Source organism: Salmo trutta, chromosome 20 (assembly GCF_901001165.1).
Source record: "Salmo trutta chromosome 20, fSalTru1.1, whole genome shotgun sequence".
Lineage (NCBI taxonomy): Eukaryota > Metazoa > Chordata > Actinopteri > Salmoniformes > Salmonidae > Salmo > Salmo trutta.
In genome coordinates, this window is record NC_042976.1 from 43,764,796 (window position 1) to 43,787,000 (window position 22,205).

General features: G+C 43.9%; 2 protein-coding genes across 2 annotated transcripts in view; both read right to left on the bottom strand.

Moving 5' to 3' along the window:
- LOC115156113 (uncharacterized) overlaps positions 1-17,208 on the bottom strand; it is a 306,615-nt gene extending 289,407 nt beyond the window's left edge. Inside the window, exons 1-2 of the mRNA XM_029703423.1 lie at positions 16,938-17,208; positions 16,548-16,709 (exon numbers count right to left, since the gene is read on the bottom strand). Coding sequence (XP_029559283.1) covers positions 16,548-16,709; positions 16,938-17,039 — 264 coding nt within the window. The 5' untranslated portion in view covers positions 17,040-17,208. The remainder of the gene's footprint in view (positions 1-16,547; positions 16,710-16,937) is intronic.
- Positions 7,131-9,151, bottom strand: LOC115156119 (uncharacterized). Its single transcript, XM_029703436.1, has 2 exons — positions 7,380-9,151; positions 7,131-7,253 (listed from the first exon to the last, which is right to left on the bottom strand). The coding sequence occupies exons 1-2, from the start codon at positions 9,132-9,134 to the stop codon at positions 7,146-7,148; spliced, it is 1,863 nt and encodes a 620-aa protein (XP_029559296.1). The 5' UTR covers positions 9,135-9,151; the 3' UTR covers positions 7,131-7,145.
- Positions 17,209-22,205: the final 4,997 nt, after the last annotated feature.

A 22,205-nucleotide genomic window follows, 5' to 3' on the forward strand; every position in this document is an offset into this window, starting at 1 on the left:
TTGTAGTTTGAGGGAGGACGTCCACCGGGAATTAGCCTGTCGGGACACGACCCACACACTGGACCAACTGGTGGATCTGTCCATCCGACTGGACAATCTGCTGGCCGCTCGCGGACGTCCGACCCGGGCCCTGCTCATTCCACCCTCCAGCCCTCCTGCTCCCACGCCTATGGAGATAGGGGGGGCAGCAGCCAGGAAGACTGGAGGGGGAGGTCGCTCCTGCACCTCATGTGGTCGCAGAGGGCACACTGTGGACCGGTGCTGGGGAGACTCCCCTAGGAGTCCAGACGGCAGGCAGAGCGCTCCTTTGACACCTCAGGTGAGTCAGCACCAGCCTCACCCAGAGCCCCCTGTACGTCACATGTATGTGTCAGTGTCTTTTCCTTGTTTCTCCCCTCACTCCCGGTTTAAGGCGCTAGTCGATTCAGGCGCAGCAGGGAGTTTTATGGACCGTGGGGTCGCGGCTAAGTTAGGGATTCCCCTGGTCCAGTTGGACCAACCCTTCCCCGTGCACGCCCTAGACAGTCGACCACTAGGGTCAGGGCTGGTCAGGGAGGTCACTGTACCTCTGGTCATGGTAATGCGGGGGGGTCATGAGGAGCGGATTAGTCTTTTCCTCATCGATTCCCCAGCGTTTCCAGTGGTTCTAGGGATTCCCTGGCTAGCCACTCACAACCCTAAGATTTCGTGGGGACAGAGGGCTCTTAAGGGGTGGTCAAATGAGTGCTCGGGCAGGTGCATAGGAGTTTCCATCGGTGCGACTACGGTGGAGAGTCCAGACCAAGTCTCCACCGTGCGCATTCCCTCAGAGTATGCCGATTTGGCTATCGCCTTCAGTAAAACGAAGGCGACCCAATTACCACCTCATCGACGAGGAGACTGTGCGATAAACCTCCAGGTGGGCGCTGCCCTTCCTCGTAGGGGTAGTGATGGAATGTGACCGCGTCTCAGCCGTGCGTAATTGGCTGACTCCCACCACGGTGAAGGAAGTGCAGCGGTTTTTGGGATTTGCCAATTACTACCGGAGGTTTATCCGGGGCTTTGGGCAGGTGGCGGCTCCCATTACCTCACTGTTGAAGGGGGGCCCGGTGCGGTTGCAGTGGTCCGCGGAGGCGGACAGGGCCTTTAGTCGTCTGAAGGTTTTGTTCACCGACGCCCCGGTGCTGGCGCACCCGGACCCCTCTTTGCCCTTCATAGTGGAGGTGGACGCGTCCGAGGCTGGGGTAGGAGCCGTGCTGTCCCAGCGCTCGGGCGCCCCCCCCAAGCTCCGCCCCTGCGCCTTCTTCTCTAGGAAGTTGAGTCCGGCGGAGCGTAACTATGATGTGGGGGACAGGGAGCTGTTGGCTGTGGTCAGAGCCTTGAAGGTGTGGAGACATTGGCTTGAGGGGGAGCGTCACCCTTTTCTCATCTGGACTGACCACCGCAATCTGGAGTACATCCGGGCGGCGAGGAGACTGAACCCGCGTCAAGCCAGGTGGGCGATGTTCTTTACGAGATTTCGGTATAACATTTTGTATATCCCAGATTCCCGGAACCCTAAGGCCGACGCACTGTCTCGTCTCCATGACGCCGAGGAACGGTCCACCGAGCCCACGCCCATCCTTCCAGCCTCCTGCCTGGTGGCACCGGTGGTCTGGGAGGTGGACGCGGACATTGAGCGGGCGTTACGGACGGAGCCTACTCCTCCGCAGTGTCCAGTGGGTCGTAAGTACGTTCCGCTCGGTGTTCGCGATCGGCTGATTCGGTGGGCTCACACGCTTCCCTCCTCGGGTCACCCAGGGGTTGAGCGGACAGTGCGTGGTCTTAGTGGGAGATACTGGTGGCCCACCTTGGTGAGGGACGTGAGGCACTATGTCTCCTCCTGTTCGGTGTGCGCTCAGAGTAAGGCTCCCAGGCACCTGCCTAGAGGGAAATTACAACCCCTCCCGGTTCCACAACGACCATGGTCCCACCTGGCGGTGGATTTCTTGACCGATCTCCCGCCGTCTCAGGGCAACACTACGATCCTGGTCGTTGTGGACCGGTTTTCTAAGTCCTGCCGTCTGATTCCGTTACCCGGTCTTCCTACGGCCCTGCAGACCACGGAAGCCTTATTCACCCACGTCTTCCGGCACTACGGGGTGCCCGAGGATATCGTCTCAGATCGAGGCCCCCAGTTCACGTCCCGAGTGTGGCGGGCGTTTATGGAGCGGCTGGGGGTTTCGGTCAGTCTGACCTCGGGGTTTCACCCCGAAAGTAATGGGCAGGTGGAAAGGGTAAACCAGGAGGTGGGCAGGTTCCTGCGGTCCTACTGCCAGGACCGGCCAGGGGAGTGGGCAAGGTTCGTGCCATGGGCCGAAATGGCTCAGAACTCTTTGCGCCACTCCTCCACCAACATGTCACCATTCCAATGTGTGTTGGGTTATCAGCCGGTCCTGGGGCCATAGCATCAGAGCTAGACGGAGGCCCCTGCGGTGGAGGAATGGGTGCAGCGCTCAAGGGAGACCTGGAACGCTGTGCAGGAATCCCTGGAACGAGCCAGGGAGCGACAAAAAGCGAGCGCTGACCGGCACCGCAGCGAGGCCCCCGTGTTCACCCCAGGGGAGAGAGTCTGGCTCTCGACCCGGAACCTGCCCCTCCGCCTGCCCTGCCGGAAGCTGGGTCCGCGGTTTGTGGGGCCATTTAAAGTCCTGAGGAGAATAAACGAGGTGTGTTACAGATTACAACTTCCTAATTATTATCGCATTAACCCCTCGTTTCATGTGTCTCTCCTCAGGCCGGTGGTAGCTGGTCCGCTGCAGGAAAATGAGGTACGGGAGGTCCCTCCACCCCCCCTGGACATTGGGGGGCCCCCGGCGTACACAGTCCGGTCCATCTTGGACTCCAGACGCCGGGCGAGGGGCCTGCAGTACCTCGTGGACTGGGAGGGGTACGGCCCGGAGGAGAGGTGCTGGGTACCGGTGGAGGACATACTGGACCCAGCGCTCATCCGGGAGTTCCACAGCCTCCATCCGGATCGCCCTGCGCCTCGCCCTCCTTCACCCCCAATCCCCATCTAAAAAAAAAGACTTCAAATCAATGAGAGATTGAGAGAGGTAGTGACTGAGAGAGGTAGTGACTGCTTCTCAAAGAGAGTGAGAGTGCACATGGTGTGGTACAGCCTGAGGGCACCACTCGGGAGGCTGAAGCACAAGCATACAGACCAAGCTCACACAGGTCAACCACAATGCATTCTGGGGGTCTCTTCTGATTAGTTTCATTTACTCTGATCTCAGGGGTGAAAGGGTGCTCTGCATTCCACACAAGACCCCTCCCAAATCACTCACCCCTTCACCTCTCCGTTACCAGCTCAGGTTGAACTGTGACCTGAAGAGTCAAGCCTAGTCACAGAAATGTTTTCAAACTTTTTTATGGCATAGAAATGACCCGGTATTTACTTGGAAATTATATGGTAAAATGGTAATTACATAATAATAACCAAAAAGTTGACTTTAAATTACTGATCGTTACAAACTGTTTAGGATTTATTAAAACTGGTAGCTACCGTTTTAGTACCAACCAGATACGTAGTTACCAATTGTGTTGAAAGTAAGTATCAGAAAGGACCTATTGATACCACATAATGTTCTAGTAAATGAATACCAGGTGAATACCAGTGCAAACAATATCGTAACATAAAGTGCCATCACAAAATCTTCTGTTAGCCAAGAAAACTAAGAAAGGCTGAACAACTTAGTTTCAGTTGAGTTCATTTGAGTTAAAACCTTTTCAACTCTGAACGGTTGTTTTGGACCCGGTACCGAGTACGGCGAGTTTGGGGAGGAGCTACAGCCCTCGTCTTTAAAAATATATATAACTCAAATCTTATTGCTGGCAATGTCATAAGAATCTCCCACCCCCACCACCTACCCCCATAAAGGCTATAAATCACGCGCTATGGTCATATTCAAGGAGTTTGCAATGTAGGTCAAGTCACAAAGTGCAGACATTTAGTATGCATGGAAAGGGTACACCCTGATGGTCATTGTAAAGCAATGCATTTCCTTCTCCATCCACATTACCTTGTATGCCTCCTTCACATGCACCGTTGATCTATTTCACTTGTTTACAATAGGAAAAGTGAATAGGGAAATAAGTTTGAAGTTTCCTCACCAGTCTGTGTCTTATTTCAAAACCCTCGCCCCTCCAGAAACCTCTTTCTCAATGCTAAGGATCCGGATCTTGTTCTGCCAGACTACAGTTTGCAATAGCACATGGGGACAAGGATTGCACTTTTTGGAGAAATGTCCTCTGGTCTGATGAAACAAAAATAGAACTGTTTGGCCATAATGACCATCGTTATGTTTGGAGGAAAAAGGGGGAGGCTTGCAAGCCGAAGAACACCATCCCAACCTTGAAGCACAGGGGTGGCAGCATCATGTTGTGGGAGTGCTTTGCTGCAGGAGGGACCAAAATAGATGGCATCATGAGGGGGGGAAATTATGTTGATATCCTCATATTGGTAGGGGGCAGTATTTTCACATTCGGATGAAATACATGCCCATATTAAACTGCCTCCTACTCAAACTCAGAAGCTAGGATATGCATATTATTAGTAGATTTGGATAGAAAGCACTCTGAAGTTTCTAAAACTGTTTGAATTATGTCTGTGAGTTTAACAGAACTCATATGGCAGGCAAAAACCTGACGAAAAATCCTACCAGGAAGTGGAAATCTGATGGATGGACTCTTTTCAAGTCATTTCCTATCAAACACTCAGTGACTCAGTAATCATTGTGCACTTCCTAAGGCTTCCACTAGATGTCAACAGTCTTTAGAAAGTTGTTTGAGGCGTCTATGATGAACAGAGACCGAACAAGAAGGCTGGGAAGTTGGTGACCCAGGGAAGGACATCAGTTCATTGGCGCGCATTCACGCGAGAGGTAGCTCTGTTCCAAAACGTTTTTCAAGACACTGGTTTCGTCCAGTTGGAATATTACTGAGTTTTCACGTTCTAAAGGCCCTAAAGATTGATGTTTTACAACGTTTGACATGTTTGAACGAACGTAAATATAACTTTTTTTGACTTTCCGTCGTGAAATTTTCTGCGCGCTTCCTACATTTGGAGTAGCTGAACTGAACGCGCGAACAACAAGGAGCTATTTTGACATAAATTATGGACTTTATCGAACAAAACAACATTTGTTGTGGACCTGGGATTCCTGGAAGTGCCTTCTGATGAAGATCATCAAAGGAAAGTGAATATTTCTAATGCTGTTTAATATTTTAGATTTTTTTGTTCGACTCCAAAATGGCGGCTATCTGTATTGCGTAGTGTATTTTTCTGAGCGCAGTACTCAGATTATTGCAAAGTGTGCTTTCCCAGTAAAGTTATTTTGAAATCTTCCACAGCGTTAGCATAAAGGAGATGTTCATCTATAATTCTTTGAATGACAGTTTAATATTTTATCAACGTTTATGACAAGTATTTTTGTAAATTGTACTGCTTATTCACCGGCAGTATTTGAGGGAAAATATTTTCTGAACGTCATGCGCCAATGTAAAATGCTGTTTTTAGATATAAATATGAACTTTATCGAACATAAAATGCATGTATTGTGTAACATGATGTCCTAGGAGTGTCATCTGATGAAGATCGTGAAAGGTTAGTGCTTAATTTAGCTGTGTTTTGGGTATTTGTGATGCATTTAGTTGCTTGGAAAATGGCTGTGTGGTTATTTATGTTTATGTACTCTCCTAACATAATCTAATGTTTTGCTTTCGCTGTAAAGCCTTTTTGAAATCGGACAACGTGGTTCGATTCAGGAGAAGTGTATCTATAAAATGGTGTAAATCTGTGGGCAGAACTGGAAAAGCATGTGCGAGCAAGGAGGCCTACAAACCTGACTCAGTTACACCAGCTCTGTCAGGAGGAATGGGCCAAAATGCAGTCAATTTATTGTGAGAAGCTTGTGGAAGGCTACCCGAAACATTTGACCCAAGTTAAACAATTTAAAGGCAATGCTACCAAATACTAATTGAGTGTATGTAAACTTCTGATTCACTGGGAACGTGATGAAAGAAATAAAAGCTGATATAAATCATTTTCTTGTCACCACGTCCACAGAAGTTGGCGCCTCTCCCCGGTTGGGCGGTGCTCGGTGGTCGTCGTCGCCGGCCTACTAGCTGCCACCGATCTAGGTTTCTGTGTCTTTTGGTTATGTCTGTTTAGGTCTGCACCTGTTTTGTGTTAGTCAATTAGTGGGGTATTTCATTTGTCTGTTTCGTTTGGGGATTTGTGTGGGATTGTTTGTGTGTCATGCCTTTTGGGCACATAGGGGTATATTGCATTTTCCTATTTACACTGCGTGTTTTAGGCATTAGGGTTGCCGGGCTGCGTCCTGTCCTTTAGTAATTTTTGGAGCTGTTCTCTACTATTCTCTCTCTCTCTACTATTATTCTGACATTTCACATTCTTAAAATAAAGTGGTGATCCTAACTAACCTAAGACAGGGAATTTTTACTAGGATTAAATGTCAGGAATTGTGAAAAACTGAGTTTAACTGTATTTGGCTAAGGTGTATGTAAACATCAGACTTCAACTGTACCTAGAAGTGTACACTATTCTTATGTTTTTTTTAATGTATCTTAAATGTAAAAGTAATATAGTCAACGATACAACTTCTACACGTTATATTTTCCAATAATATATAATGAAAAACACTCAACATGAGGAATTAATGCAATTATGTTTATTTAAAATATTTATTTTGAAATATAGATTAGGTGGTCTTCCTTTTATAGCAGGAAGTAAAGGGGCTGGACAAGGCTTTGCCTATAGCTGAAAACATCCTGGAAATGAGCGAACGCTTCCTTGGTTTCTTCTTGGTGGAGCATACACTCTCTGTTTGGCAGGAGTCTTGATCATTGACAATTGCTGGGGGGAAAAAATGTAAACATAACATTTTCTTTAACTGACCCTAGTTAGTCTGAAGAATTAGTATTGCATTATTATTATTTAAATTGTAATATTCTACATAATTTACAAATGTAGGGCGGCAGGTAGCAGTCATGTGATATCCATAGATAAGGGCCTAATGAACGTATTTCAATTGACTGATTTCCTTATATGAACTTTAACTCAGTAAAATCTTTTAAATTGTTGCATGTTGCGTTTATATTTTTGTTCAGTACACATTTGAGTGTATTGACTTACCTGTTTCGCTGACGGCAGGGGTCTGGTTCTGGGAAGGTGTTGGAGTGCAGTGGTTCTTCTTGTTGACCTTCTTTGTACACTGGGTAACAAACAGTCATTTGTACAGTAGGAGAAATTCCACACAAAAGGTATCAGTGTTTACCATCATACTGTACGTATTTAATAAAAATAATCTTTATAATTTGTATTTTGATGACATATGTACCTTTAGGTTGAGTCCACAGAGAGCGCTGAATCTTCCTCTCTTCTTTTCCTTTTTACCAGTTGTTGGAAGACTAGAATTACCTACCTCGTCATTGCCAAGTGCATTGTGTGATGGCAACTGGGTCATGGAGGGAGGTGAAGAGTTAGCCTCATTGCATTTAGTTAGTAGTTCCCTAGTTAATGATTTGACCAGGGCATCGTCAAATGCATAATCCGTTGACTTCATTGCAACCTGGAGCATCTTCTCTGACCCGAATTCTTGAAGAAGCCCCTTGTAGACAGCCTTGAAAATCTTTTTGATTTTCAGATTCTGGGGGTAGGCTTGAGTTGGTTCAAGGCCTGAGGTGCCACAGAACTCAGACAGAATCCTCTTTGTGAGAACTCTTGATGTTTCACCAATGTCAGAGGATTCCAGTAATGTGATAGGGGTAGGGATCATTGACAGCAATCTAACAATCAGTAAAAGTACCAAAGAGGTGTAGTCATTGCTAGTGGAGTCAAATGATGTATATGTATCAGAGTCCATGGCTGATGGAGTTGATGGATGCACAGAGACACTAGACATCTCCAGATCTTTGTTGTCCATCTTGGATTCCACCTCTCCTAAAACTTGAATATCCACAGTTCCACCGTTGTGTGTGCTGCTGCCAGACAGAGAGGGTCCAGGCAATGATTTGGCACTAGACTGACGGCTAGTGGTCATAAGAGCCGGTCTGTCAGAGTCAAGTGTTCCAGCATCAGTTGGGGACAACCCATTGATTATGTTCATCAACTCTGATAATTCTTCTGATGAATTGGAGGCCACAGAACAGGTATCCATGACCTGATTGACCATTATATTGGTGAAAAGGCTCTTTGTGTCAGAGTAAACCTGTGAGGAACTAATGGAGATGGCAGAACAGCTCGGGATAAGCCGACTTGTGTCCTGCAGAGAACCATCAGAGACGATAGTTTGGCAGAAATCTGATCCTTGTGATGGTGGAGGAAGCCAGGGGACAATCTGCTGTAGCAGACGTTTTATTGACTCCTTAGCAAAGGAGTACACAAGGTCAGATGGAAACTCCCTGGATTCTTCAGAAGCATTCAATCCTGTCTTCAGCTTCAAAAGAATAGAGTCAGACACGCTCTTGCCAGCTGGCACAAAAAGAGCCTGGGGGGTGTTGTGACTTTTTATGAGCTCATAAACTTTGTCAGTGAGCTCATGTGAGAAGTTCTGAAGACCATCCCTGGGGCTGAGTCTCGCAAGTCTTCTTGTCAAAGAAGTGACATCATCTGCAGTGGCTATGTGTTCTGTATCTTCTCTTGGAATGACCTCCATAACAGTGTCAACTATGGCAGAGATGGTTTGCCTTGTGTAATTTGTTGACCCTTGTGAATGAGTTGAGGAGTCACTCATATCAATGACCGAACTCCTAATGATAGGACAATAGCTTTCAACAGGCCACTCATTGGGGACTGGAGTGCCTGGAAGAGAATTTGTAAAATCACTCTGGGACCCTCTGGTCATGGCAGAGGTGATGGACAGGGAGGACTTTGAGGAGGATGGCCGATGTATCTCGTGTCCATCAGTTCTCACCATGTCAACATCCTCCAACATGGAGCCCACAATGGAACGAGTCAAGAGGCCTTTCTCTGAGGTGCTCATCCTCTCTGACATAGACACTCTCCTCTGGATTGTCATCAGAGTCTGACTAATTAAGGCTTTGGAATAATTTACCATGCTGGCCTGGCTGCCTTCATGTTCACTGTAAGTCATTTGTGTAGAAGTAGCTGTTCTGCATACTGGATTCGACATGTTTGGGGGCCTCAACCACATTGTCTAGGAGGACCGGTTGTTGCTGGGCAAAAAAATCCTTGACCTTGGTGAACACATTGTTGAACAGGTTAACAGTGCCTGGCCAAATTATCTTTCCTTTCACATTGGCCCCATTGTGAACACTGACAGGAAGGGTTGAAGCTGACAGGGATCTCTCTAACTGGCCAGACACTGAAGCATCAGACATTTTAGTCATCTGGTTGAAGCTATTAAGGTCTTTAGTGATGTTCATGACGATGTTGGATGCTGCAGAATTGGTGTGCAGAGAAGAGGTGAATAAAGATGGAGTTCCACTCTTCTGAAGGATTTTGACATCTCTATCATCACCATCATTACTGGACTCTGCACAAATGTCTGCACTTCTACCATCAAGGCTGGCATTTACAATGCCAATCAACCCTGATTGAAGGATCCCACCAGCCATATGTGAGGCTTTAGTTTGAAACTCCTCAGTACATAGTTTGTCAAAGGCTGTGGATTTAAGACTTCTAGAGGATGCTTCCTCTTCATCATTGTTGATCTCACCATGCAAATTGTCCTGTGTATTGACAGCATAGTCATCAACAGATAAATATGATTTGGAGGCGGCAAGGACGTCAATCTGAGAAACAACGGCATCCAAAAACTTGGACAGGTCTTCTGTATCTCCTTTTAGGCTAGAGAGGCATTCCTCCATTGATTCCTCAGAGTGATACACAGTGAGGATCTGACTAATGACCTCCTTGGTACAGGTTTGAAAGTCCGCTTGGATTTCAAGAGAATCACTATTACAAGTCACCTGAGAATCTAAACTTTCACTGGGAGCCTGTTTGAGAGTCTCATCATATATTGGTGTAACACCATCGATGACCTTTACAGAGTCTTGGCAGGGAGTGAGAAACCGCTTCAGCATTTGTCGAAATCTATGATATATAATACGAGCAGCAGAAAGGGTGCTCCCTTTTGAAATTCTGAGAATTTCAGGTTCATGTGTCTGCATGGACTGAACAATAGTATCCACATCTGTTACAAAAGTGTCCAGTAATGTAGATGCTTCAGAGTCTCCCAGTAAGCTGGTTGTAAAGGGGCTGACAGATCTCAGAGCTTCACTCACTACCTTTCTAGCCTTTGTCTGGAAAGACACACTGGAGAGTTTCTTCATATTTATAACTGGAAGACTCTGGGTAGATTCACTGTTGGTGGTGCTGTCCTGCAGACCAAGTGGAAAAGTGAGATCGGAGAGACATTGTTCACTGTCTAACAACTCAGATGGTGAAGCAGAACAAGAACTGGTGAAGTCATTCAAGTCAGACATGATGCCATCCACAAATAGAGTGGCCTCCAGAGACTCTTCAGAATCACACTCTCCAGCAGAAGATGACAACTTCTCCATCACCTCAGTCTTATACAAGACTACAACCTGGCTGGCAATCGCTTTTGTGGTGTCAAGGAGGACTTGGTCTTGCAAATACTTTTTGAGAGCCAAGAGAGGTTTTGGGGTCTCACTTTGTCCTTTTTGTTCATTCATGGATGAGGGGGTTATTAAAAGTGGTTTACAAGAAATGGAGTCCGATGTGTCAGCCTCACCATTACTGGAATGACCGACGTCCAGGTACAAAGTTGGAACCATTGTGAAAGAATCTTTTGTGCTCTCCACAAATGTACTTGAGAGATACCCTTTTTCTGGACAGGTAAAAAGCCTCTTCAGCGTATTTTTCGTGTTGTAGTAACAACCAACAGTGTAAGACCAGATCTTACTCTGATGGTTTTCAAGAAGGATCTGCTCACTCTGTGCAGGAGAGCAGGATGCCCTGATAGCCTGGGTAAGATTGTCCATGTCTGAAACAAAGGTACTTACCAACTCAGAGGCCTCATGGTCGATCATAAGGTCTCCGATCTCACCTATCCTAGGAATTGGACTAGATGATGTAGTGCCAGAACAACATGATGTACAACCCCTGAATCTTTTAACGATCTCCCGGATCGATTCGGTGGCCTTGGTCTGAAACTCCTCAGTGAGTAGTCTGTCCATACTTTGTGTTGACAGATGAAGACTAGATTTGGCACCTTTGATATTGAGGTTGCTCTCTCCTTGTTTTAGCATCTCCTCAGAACTTTTACAAGATTCAAGCATCTTCATATGGTCAGCAACAACACAAAGCAGTTCCCTCTTGTCGGGTTCATTTTCCTCCTTATTGCTGAAGTTCAAAACAGTGCCACTGAGGGCTGTCATGACCTGTCCTGTTAAATGTGTCATATCCACCTCAACACCATCCTCTCTGAAAACAACACTCTGCTCAACACTCTGCCCATTAATGAACATCTGAAGTATGTTGGAAACGCCAGACACCATCTCCTCAACCACCTTGGTGCTGGAGACACCACCACTGGCAAAAATGACAGGGGACATTCGCCCAGAGATTGGAGTTTGAATGGCCACAGAGATTATGGAATTGACCTTCTTTGACACTTCTCCAACAATAACCCGGGATAGACTTTGAGTGTCTACCTGGCCCTCTCTTTGGATACAGAGGACATTGTTCAGCGACTCTTTGAAGGAATCCTGGACACTAGTGAGGAGACTGTCCTCAGTGATCCCAAAAAAGTCACTGAGTGGCTCAGATGATATAGACTCACCATCTCCCTGAGTCTTTGGCAACACTGTCTGAGACCTTTGAGAATACAAAGCAAACAATACAGCATTCCATATTCGATAGTAGACACTGTAGTCACATTAATGCATAATTCAGTAATCAGTCATTAAGAGTAAACTGTTATACAGATAACAAAACATATTTTCACAATATGGGTTATGAATAGTTAGGTGAAACCGGTTTCTTTAGGAATGACTGAACATACCCATTACGAGAGGAGCTTGATTTGGCCGCGCAAGACCTTGAGGATTTTCTGCTGCCACTCTTGCGAACCTTCAGGTTTGTGCTAGAAGATGTCTCTAATTCTGTCAGAGACTTGCCGGATACTGGAGACACATGGCTGTATATCCGTACAAAACGGAAAATTGCAGGGATGATGACCTCCAGGATGGCCTCAGATACAAACCGCACAATCTCCAGGCACATCTCTGCAAGCAGTGCCCTCATCACCTGTAGGACCGAAAACAGTGTAAGTAGATTACTCATAGCCGGGCTCTGAAACCAAGCTCCTCGAAGAGATACCAACAATCTCACATATGTTCATGAGAATCATGAAAGTGGCATATATTGGAAAGCATGAAAAGCAGTAGGCTTCTAAAAAGCTCTTTGAATGTAACTGTTTGTGATAATGTGGATGATACTGTAGACAGATAAATGGCTTGTATCTAATTTTCTTGAAACATCTATTAATATATCTATGAATAATTTTCAAGGTTAAGGGACTTACAGGGTCCATCCTGCCAATGCTTAACTGCCTCCATTGCCTATAGGAGATAATTAGATGTTTTTAGCACCAAAAAGCACACCAACACACATACAATTTATAAAATCCTCCAGATGACATTGTATTCAAATACTACAATAGAAGTTTGGACATACTCCTCAGTAAGTTTTTCCAGAAACCGGATGATAATCGGGTTGAAAGCATCCGGATTGATTGGCGGGAGGTCAAGAGCCCTGGTCTGACAGGCCCTGGAGACACACTCGCTTAGGATCTTTTCATTAGATTGTCCCTGGTGAAATGTCCGCTGAATTGCCATCCTAGAGAATTCCACAGATGTAGAGGGACCTGTGTCCAAAGCAGCATTCACCAAGGTAAAGAAGTCAGAAAACATATAACCTTCTGAGGTTAGCCAACTTTGTGTACTTTGTGAAGTTAAGTACCCAAGAAAGGATAACATGTGCACTCTGCTATTAGTCCTCTGCTCAATAGATGCCCATACTAAATCACATTTACATGCAAAAGGATTACATTCAGTGAAATTAGAGTTTCATTTATGACCTGCATCTGTATCAGTGATCTGCTCCACTTTGTTTCTCTTGGTCCTCTTGGTCTAAAAAGACAATACAGTCAATGATATACACGTAGATACTGTATGAAGCCATTCCAATACAGCCCTTTGAGTAGAGCAAGGGTAAGATTGATTGTAGGGCTGTCCCCGACAAAAAAAAACTTTGTCGACCGAGAGTCATCCTGTTCTAATGTTAAAATGTATTTTTCCATATCAGACACACCCTATGTGTTTGAATACAATCACTTACATAGGCACTGAGCTTGTCTGATGCTTTAAGCACACTGTTTGATTAAATAATTAAGACACACAAATGACTCAAGAAAGAGCCCGATGGTGACACTGTATTAAAATAAATGACAGCGAGTGCCTGTGTGACAGGCGCACGTTGTCTCGCTCTCCTCCCTACTGCAGTGAAAAGGCACCGCATAACAGCAAGTGTTTATTCTGCTGTCCATGCTGAAGATGCAACATCATTTCAGCCATTTCGTTTCTTCCTCGTTTCTGAATGAAAAGTTCTGTTACCGAAATCCCTAACTTGTTTACAAAAAGCATTACCTATTTCCTCAGCCTTGCTCTCTTTATGTGAAACATGTAAGCATCGCATGCATGTGACAATTAGGGCCTGACCTATAGCCTATCATAATCAAATCAATAAATTGGTTATAACAAACTCCGAACACAGTAATATCGACAGCAAAATGGATGCGGAGGATGTGAAAAATAAACGCCAAACGGGTGAATGTTTACTGGTTGCTTAGGAGGGAAAGGGAAATTCAGATCTGTGGAAGACATTTGACTTAGTTGTGGAACCTACTGGTGGTCAAGAACAAGGAGGGTATAGGAGCAAGCGCTGACAGAGTATTATGTGTGCCAAACATTTGCTGTTAGATTACAATATTGTTTTTTCTGACCATTTGGAACAGTGTAAACAACACTAAATAAATTCTAAGCAATACCAGTCTGTTCTAACGACCAAAAAATTGTAAAGCCTTTATTACAGCATAGCAAAGATTAAAAACAGCCAAATCTGTGAAATTGCTTAATTCAACATTTTGCCGGTGCATGAGGCTTGGTGCTCACAGAATCAGTAGGCTATTAAACAAATACTCAAACAGGCAACAGAAGCTATATCTGTCTTATATCTGTATATATATATATCAAAAGTTTGGACACACCTACTCATTCAAGGCTTTTTCTTTATTTTTACTATTTTCTACATTGTAGAATAGTAGTGAAGACATCAAAACTATGAAATAACACATATGGAATCATGTAGGTACTAAAAAAGTGTTAAACAAATCAAAATATATTTTATATTTTATATTTGAGATTCTTCAAAGCCTTGACAGCAGCTTTGTACACTCTTGGAATTCTCTCAACCAGCTTCACCTGGAATGCTTTTCCAATAGTCTTGAAGGACTTCCCACATATGCTGAGAACTTGTTGGCTGCTTTTCCTTCACTCTGCGGTCCAATTCATCCCAAAACATCTCAATTGGGTTGAGGTTGGGTGATTGTGGATGTCAGGTCATCTGATGCAGCACTCCATCACTCGCCTTCTTGGTCAAATAGCCCTTACACAGCCTAGAGGTGTGTTGGGTAATTGTCCTGTTGAAAAATAAATTATAGTCCCACTAAGCGCAAACCAGATACGATGGCGTATCACTGCAGGATACTATGGTAGCCATGCTGGTTAAGTGTGCCTTGAATTCTAAACAAATCACAGACAGTGTCACCAGCAAAGCATCCCCACACCATCACACCTCCTCGATGCTTCATGGTGGGAACCACATATGCGGAGATCATTTGTTCACCTACTCTCACAAAGACATTCTTGGAACCAAAAATCTCAGATTTGGACTCATCAGACCAAAGGACAGATTTCCACGGGTCTAATGTCCATTGCTCGTGTTTCTTGGCCCATGCAAGTCTCTTCTTTTTATTGGTGTCCTTTAGTAGTGCTTTCTTCGCAGCAATTTGACCATGAAGGCCTGATTCACGCAGTCTCCTCTGAACAGTTGATGTTGAGATGTGTCTGTTACTTGAACTCTGTGAAGCATTTATTTAGGCTGCAATGTGAGGTGCAGTTAACTCTAATGAACGTATCCTCTGCAGCCGAGGTAACTCTGGGTCTTCCTTTCCTGTGGCGGTCCTCATGAGAGCCAGTTTCATCATAGCGCTTGATGGTTTTTGCGACTTGATGGTTTTTGCACTTGATGAAACGTTCAAAGTTCTTGACATTTTCCGGATTGACTGACCTTCATGTCTTATAGTAGTGACGGACTGTTGTTTCTCTTTGCTTATTTGAGCTGTTCTTGCCATAATATGGACTTGGCCTTTTACCAAATAGGGCTATCTTCTGTATACCAACCCTACCTTGTCACAACACAACTGGTTGGCTCAAACGCATTAAGAAGGAAAGAACTTCCTTTACTTAACTTTTAACAAGGCACACCTGTTAATTAATGAAATGCATCCCAGGTGACTACCACATGAGGCTGGTTGAGAGAATGCCAAGAGTGTGCAAAGCTGTCATCAAGGCAAAGAGTGACTACTTTGAAGAATCTCAAATATAAAGTAGATTTTGATTTGTTTAACACTTTTTTGGTACCTACATGATTCCATATGTGTTATTTCATAGTTTTGATGTCTTCACTACTATTCTACAATGTAGAAAATAGTAAAAATAAAGAAAAACCCTTTTGACTGGTAATATATATATGGATGATTTACAAAGCCAGGCACATTTAACAATTAGGCTATTGATTATAGACCTAATTAAGTTGTGTTTTCTTCTCTCCTCAATCTTCTTAGACAATTAGGCTAAGGCAAGGGCTGTTTCCCCGTCTCTGCTGCTGCTGCTGCCTCTGCAGCATTGTTCTCAATCCCAATATGCTGGTTAACTTTGCTATTATGCACATAGCAACATAGGGAAGGGCCCCAATTCTACGGCGCACTGAAGATTATGTTTCAGAACCACGGACAGCGACCGTATCCAACGCGGGAGAAAGCACATTTGTTATAAAATAATATTGGATTGATTAGTGTTGCACCATTATTTTTACATAATATAACCATATACAATTTCAGTATCACGTCTTAGCGTGATGGACTGTGCCATCACTGTGGCCTCGGTAATGGATTAGTCAACTGTGACAGGCGCGAATCAGACAGGTGTCCATGTGCACCATGAAGAAAAAAAAACTTTTGCGACTGCTCGACTTAAGAAATCCCAGTCAACCAATAGCCTATCGACCAAACAATCGACCAGTCGACCAAATGGGGTCAGCCCTAGATTTACTATTAGGAGATAAAAGGGTATTGTATGGGCAATTTACCTTCCTCAGAACAACATGCTGTAGGGTCAAGTTATAGACATGAAAGATATCTCAAATATCCACATCTCTGCTCAATCTATTCCCTTACCTTGACTTTATTTCTCTTCACGGCATCCTGCTCCATCTGAGGCAGGGGATCCTTCTTCACCTCTTCTTCATCATTCTGATTATCAACAAAATCTCTCTCAGCTGCATCAGTATCAGTGCTCTGTTCAACTGTGGACCTGTTGGCACCGGTCCTCCTCTTTGTCTAAAAAGACAATACAGTCAGTGACATACTGTATGTTGCCGTTGCTACAGGCCTTTGAGAAGAGCTAGGGTAAACGATTGGTGATTGAATATTATTATGGAAGTCTGTTGTAAGGACAATTTACCCTCCAACCTCACAACAGCATGTTGTATGGCATATTGGACAGGTTTGGAGTGTGGACAGGTAAGACCCCAGATTTCCCTTTCTCTCCTCAATCTATTGTCTCACCTTAACTTTTCTCCTTGTCACAGCCTTCAGCTCGATCTGAGGCAGGGGATCCTTCACTTCACTATCTTCTGGATAGTTTAAACCCAGGATATCTTTCTTCATTTTCTGGACTTGACCTTCCAAACTTTGATCATGTGGATCATCTTTGTTTAAACTCTGATTGGAACAAATTAGACCATTTTTTAAATGCTCATGGATATGGCCAATATACCACAGCTAAGAGCTGTTCTTACGCACGACACAACGCAGAGTTATTATAAACTGGTTACCAACTTAATTAGAAGAGTAAAAATAAATGTTTTGTCATACCCGTGGTATACGCTCTGATATGCCACAGCTTTCAGCCAATCAGCATTCAGGGCTCGAACCACCCAGTTTATAATGGCCAATATACTATGGCTAAGCGCTGTTCTTAGGCAAAACTGCTTGGATACAGCCCTTAGCTGTGGTATATTGGCCATATACCACAAACACTGAGGTGCCATATTGCTAATAAAAACTGGTTACCAACATAAATAGAACAGTAACAAGTCTTTTTGCATCATACCCGTGGTATATTGTCGTATATACACATGGCTGAAATGCTGTTTCAGCCAATAAGCATCCAGGACCCAAACTGCCTGGTTTATAATTACACAATAAGGCACGAGGGGGTGTGGTATATGGCCAATTTACCACAGCTAAGGGCTGTTCTGAAGCAAGCCGAAACGCGAAGTGCCTGGATACAGCCCTTAGCCATGGTAAATTCGTTTTTTGCTAACGGTTGTATTCATTTTGGGATCTATCGCATCCCACAGCTGTCCCAGACTATGTTTGTAATATTTATATCTCACACAGAATAGGTACATTTTTGTACAATGGGGATAGTAAATTGACATAGGCTAGTGCTTTTGCTGTTCATTAGGCCTATTCATTTTGTTGGCTGATGAAAAGTAAATGTAGACAGTTCTTCCAATATCTTCAATACGCGCCTTGGAATTGGATAAGGACGCACGCAGTTGAGTCTCCAATGTGTCTGTCTTCACTTGTAGCCTGTGAGAAAGACCCGATCACTTGATGGGCATTAGCTCAATTCTCATTAGCCATCTGAGAGAGCCATGTGAGTGAGAGGTGCTTCAGAGCCAGGAGAAGGGAATTATAATTATTATATTCAGCCCAAGGACACAATGGACCCTGGCCGCAAAAGGCATGGATTTTTTTAGGGGGCATTACAGTCACACAAAAGGGATGTCGCCGGGTAATTTGAGGTATTATCAAGTGCTTGTCAAATTGTGAATAACAGTTGCAGCCTGAGCAAAAACACAAAGCAGAGCTCATGCCTTTCATGCGGCTTTTTTCAAATCATCATTAGAGTCACATCATACAGCCTTAGAATGTATTAAAAATCAAAACGGATAGCCCAACGTTTGTAGAACAACTAAAGTTACATAATTAACTCTAAATTAAGCATATAGGAGTACCTATTTCTTTGTTAACTGCTAAACACAGAATAGCCACATGTGCGCACTCCCTCAAATCGTTTGGAGAAAATATTGTATTTTATTTTATTCAGCTATGTTCAATTGTATTCTTCATACTATAAAATAATGCCATGGAATTCTAACCAAATCTTGTCTGCTAAATGAACTAGTGTAGCCATATGGCATAGCCAGATCAGGGTCTAACATAAGGACAAGTCAGAGTATGCTATTCTGTTCTTCTGAAATAGACTACATTTTAGACTGGATGTATTGTGATGGTGTAGGCTATGTTACATGGATTTATTCGACTTTTTAATATGTAGATGTTCCAAAGGTCTGCATCAGTGGCTTGTAGGCTATGTGTGGAAGCCAGGAGATGCTAAATGTGTTTATGTTAATTAACGGTCAATCACCAGCTGACAAAATTTCATGATCGCCACAGCCCTAGGCATGGGTCCTCAAATCCTCAAAAAGTTTTACAGCTGTACAATTAAGAAGGAGCATCTTGACTGGCTGCATCCCTGCTTGGTATGGTAATAACACCGCCCACGATTGCATGGCGCTATAGAGGGTGGTGCGGACAGCCTAGTAAATCAGCCCAACCAACGCATCACCGGGGGCAAGCTACTTGCACTCCAGGACACCTACAGCACCCGATGTCACAGGAAAGCCAAAAAGATCATCAAGGGCAACAACCACCCGAGCCACTCACTGCCTGTTCACCCCGCTATCATCCAGGAGAGAGACGGAAAAAAACGCTTCTATTTCATGGCCATCAGACTGTTAAATTGTCATCACTAGCACATTAGAGGCTGCTGCCCTATATACGGAGACTTGAAATCACTGGCCACAAACAATGGAACACTATTCACTTTAATAATGTTTACATATTGTAACGACCCTGGGTTTATAAGCGCGGATATCGACTCTCGAGCATGCTTTTGGGGCACAGTCGATAGCATGCTGGACTTCGGGCTAGAAGGTTGAGGGATCGAGACCTGCTCCCTGCCTGTTTCATTATATCTTTTGCATTATTCATCTCATATGTATATACTGTATCCTTCCTATTCTACTGTATCTTAGTCTATGCTGCTCTGACATTGCTCATCCAAATATTTATATATTACTAATTCCATTCCTTTACTTTAGATTGTGTGTATTGTTTTATATTACTTGTTAGATATTACTTGTCAGATATTATTGCACTGTTAGCAAGAAACACAAGCGTTTCAACACACCCGCAATAACATCTGATAAACGTGTATGTGACAAATACAATTTGATCACCAGGGCTGTGCTCCCTGTCATCCAGGACCTCTATATCAGGCGGTGGGAAAGGAAAGCCCGGAAATCGTTAACTCCAGCCACCCAAGCCATAGACTGTTCTCTCTGCTTCGGCACAGCAAGCGGTACCGTGCATCAAGTCTGACACCAACAGGCTCCTGAACAGCTTCAATCGCCAAGCCATAAGACTGCTAAATAACTAACAAAATGACTACACAGTACAGGTTTTCGCTATAAATACACATAGATCCTATTGCCTGATATCAAGATTCGTAATTAATGCGTTATGGAGTCACCTATTATTATAATAATTTAGGTAAAATTATGATAAGTAGCCTACTGCTGTTATCTTTGCAAGGATCATATTTTATTTATAACAAGTCCCATAGGTTATTATAATGCATACTTTTTTTTTTTTACAATATTTAAAATGATTATATGAGCGGAACATTAACGTTGGCCCACACCGCCACCCAGCTGCCACTACTTGCGGGATGTCCTGTATACCCTGTGGTCCCTGCCGCTGCATTTAAAAAAAAGACGGTGCATCGGTTCCTACACCACTGCATAAGCCTTCTCTGTTAACCATTCATAGGCTTACCTTATTATCCTTATTATCCTCCATGGTTAAAGTCTATGACTGGAGCTTATGTTCTCATCACGTAAAACTTAACCAAGTGATTACCAAAGAGATAAGGCAATCGCATTTTATACGGTAACTCAGCCAACGTCATAATGTGAAACAACTTTTACGTAATAAAACAACTTCAGGGATGATCTGTCAATCAATGCGATCAACGACGCCATACTGGAACCCCATACCACTAAAAAGACCCGTCGAAACAATAAATACTGATGTGTTAGCTACGTTTCCGGTTTTTTTTGTAAAATAATGTGATGAGACAACAAATAAATAAGTAAACAACAGCCGACAACAATGATGAGCAATACATAACATTGTAAATAAGAATGTGTTCTTAACTGACTTGCCTAGTTAAATAAGCTTAAATCATAAAAAAAATAAATTATAATAATAATCAAATGCAGTAATTTGAGAGGAACAGCCACAGCAAACCCATCTGTGATATTAAGGTGCGCTAGTTGGTTATAAAAGGTGGGTCATACATACAGTGTGTGAGGTAGCTATTAGTTTTTCTCTACACACATATCTGGCAAGGGAGTCAAGTTGACCAACTCATTTGGCCAACTAATCCCAGATAAAGGCTAACAATGCAAATGTTGCTTAAGGTCATTCCATTAAAGTGAACCAATAATAATATGAAACTCCTGTGACAGGTCGAGAAGCAGCGGGAAACCCTAATGGGCTCATCCCCTGGACCAAGTTCTGCAAGGTGAGCATCTCACTGGAAGTTTAGTGTTTTAGCCAACCCGTGTGTGTTTACTATGGGTTGTGTATTGAGTGTGTCTTTACCTGAGCAGAATGTGAATGAGAAGAGCTTTCCCTTCTGGCTGTGGATCGAGGGAATACTGGACCTGATCAAGAGACACCTGCTGTGTCTGTGGAATGATGGGGAAAACATCTCTCCAACTCACATTACTTCAGTATGCCTTTCTGAAGACTAGGTTTACATTACTTTTTTGAAAAGTGACTTTATTGTGCTATAATCCACTACATCTCTATGGTCTATAGGTGTATCATGGGCTTTGTTAGTAAGGAGAGAGAGAAGGCCCTGCTGAAGGACAAGGAGCCTGGAACTTTCCTGCTGCGCTTCAGCGAGAGCAGCCGAGAGGGAGCCATTACCTTCACCTGGGTGGAGGGCTCCAATAACGGTGTGTGTGTTTTTTTGTGTGCATGTGTGTTTGTAGCTTTGTAGCTGGAGGAGATGGGTTAAAGAAGGATTTTTAAGCCTTGAGAGAATTGGGACGTGGATTGTGTATGTGTGCCATTCAGAGGGTGAATGGGCAAGACAACATATTTAAGTGCCTTTGAATGGGGTATAGTAGTAGGTGCCAGGTGCATCGGTTTGAGTCAAGAACTGCAACACTGCTGGGATTTTCACGCTCAACAGTTTCCCGTGTGTATCAAGAATGGTCCACCACCCAAAGGATATCCAGCCAACTTGACACAACTGTGGGAAGCATTGGAGTCAGCATGGGCCAGCATCCTTGTGGAACACTTTCGACACCTTGTAAAGTCCATGCCTCGACGAATTGAGGCTGTTCTGGGGGCAAAAGTGTGGGGAGAGGGTGCAACTCAATATGAGGAAGGTGTTCCTAATGTGTGGTATATATACTCAGTGTACATACCAATGGACAGACAAAAATATTTATATTTTAATTGTTTTTACACATTATGAGTATGTGTCTCTACATCTGTCTCAGGTATATGTGTTTCTGTTTGTATTATTTTACCAGGTAAGCTGACTGAGAACACATTCTCATATCACATTGTGTGTGTGTGCATTTATGTACAGTTGAAGTCGGAAGTTTACATACACTTAGGTTGGAGTCATTAAAACTCGTTTTTCAACCACTCCACACATTTTTTGTTTTAACAAACTAT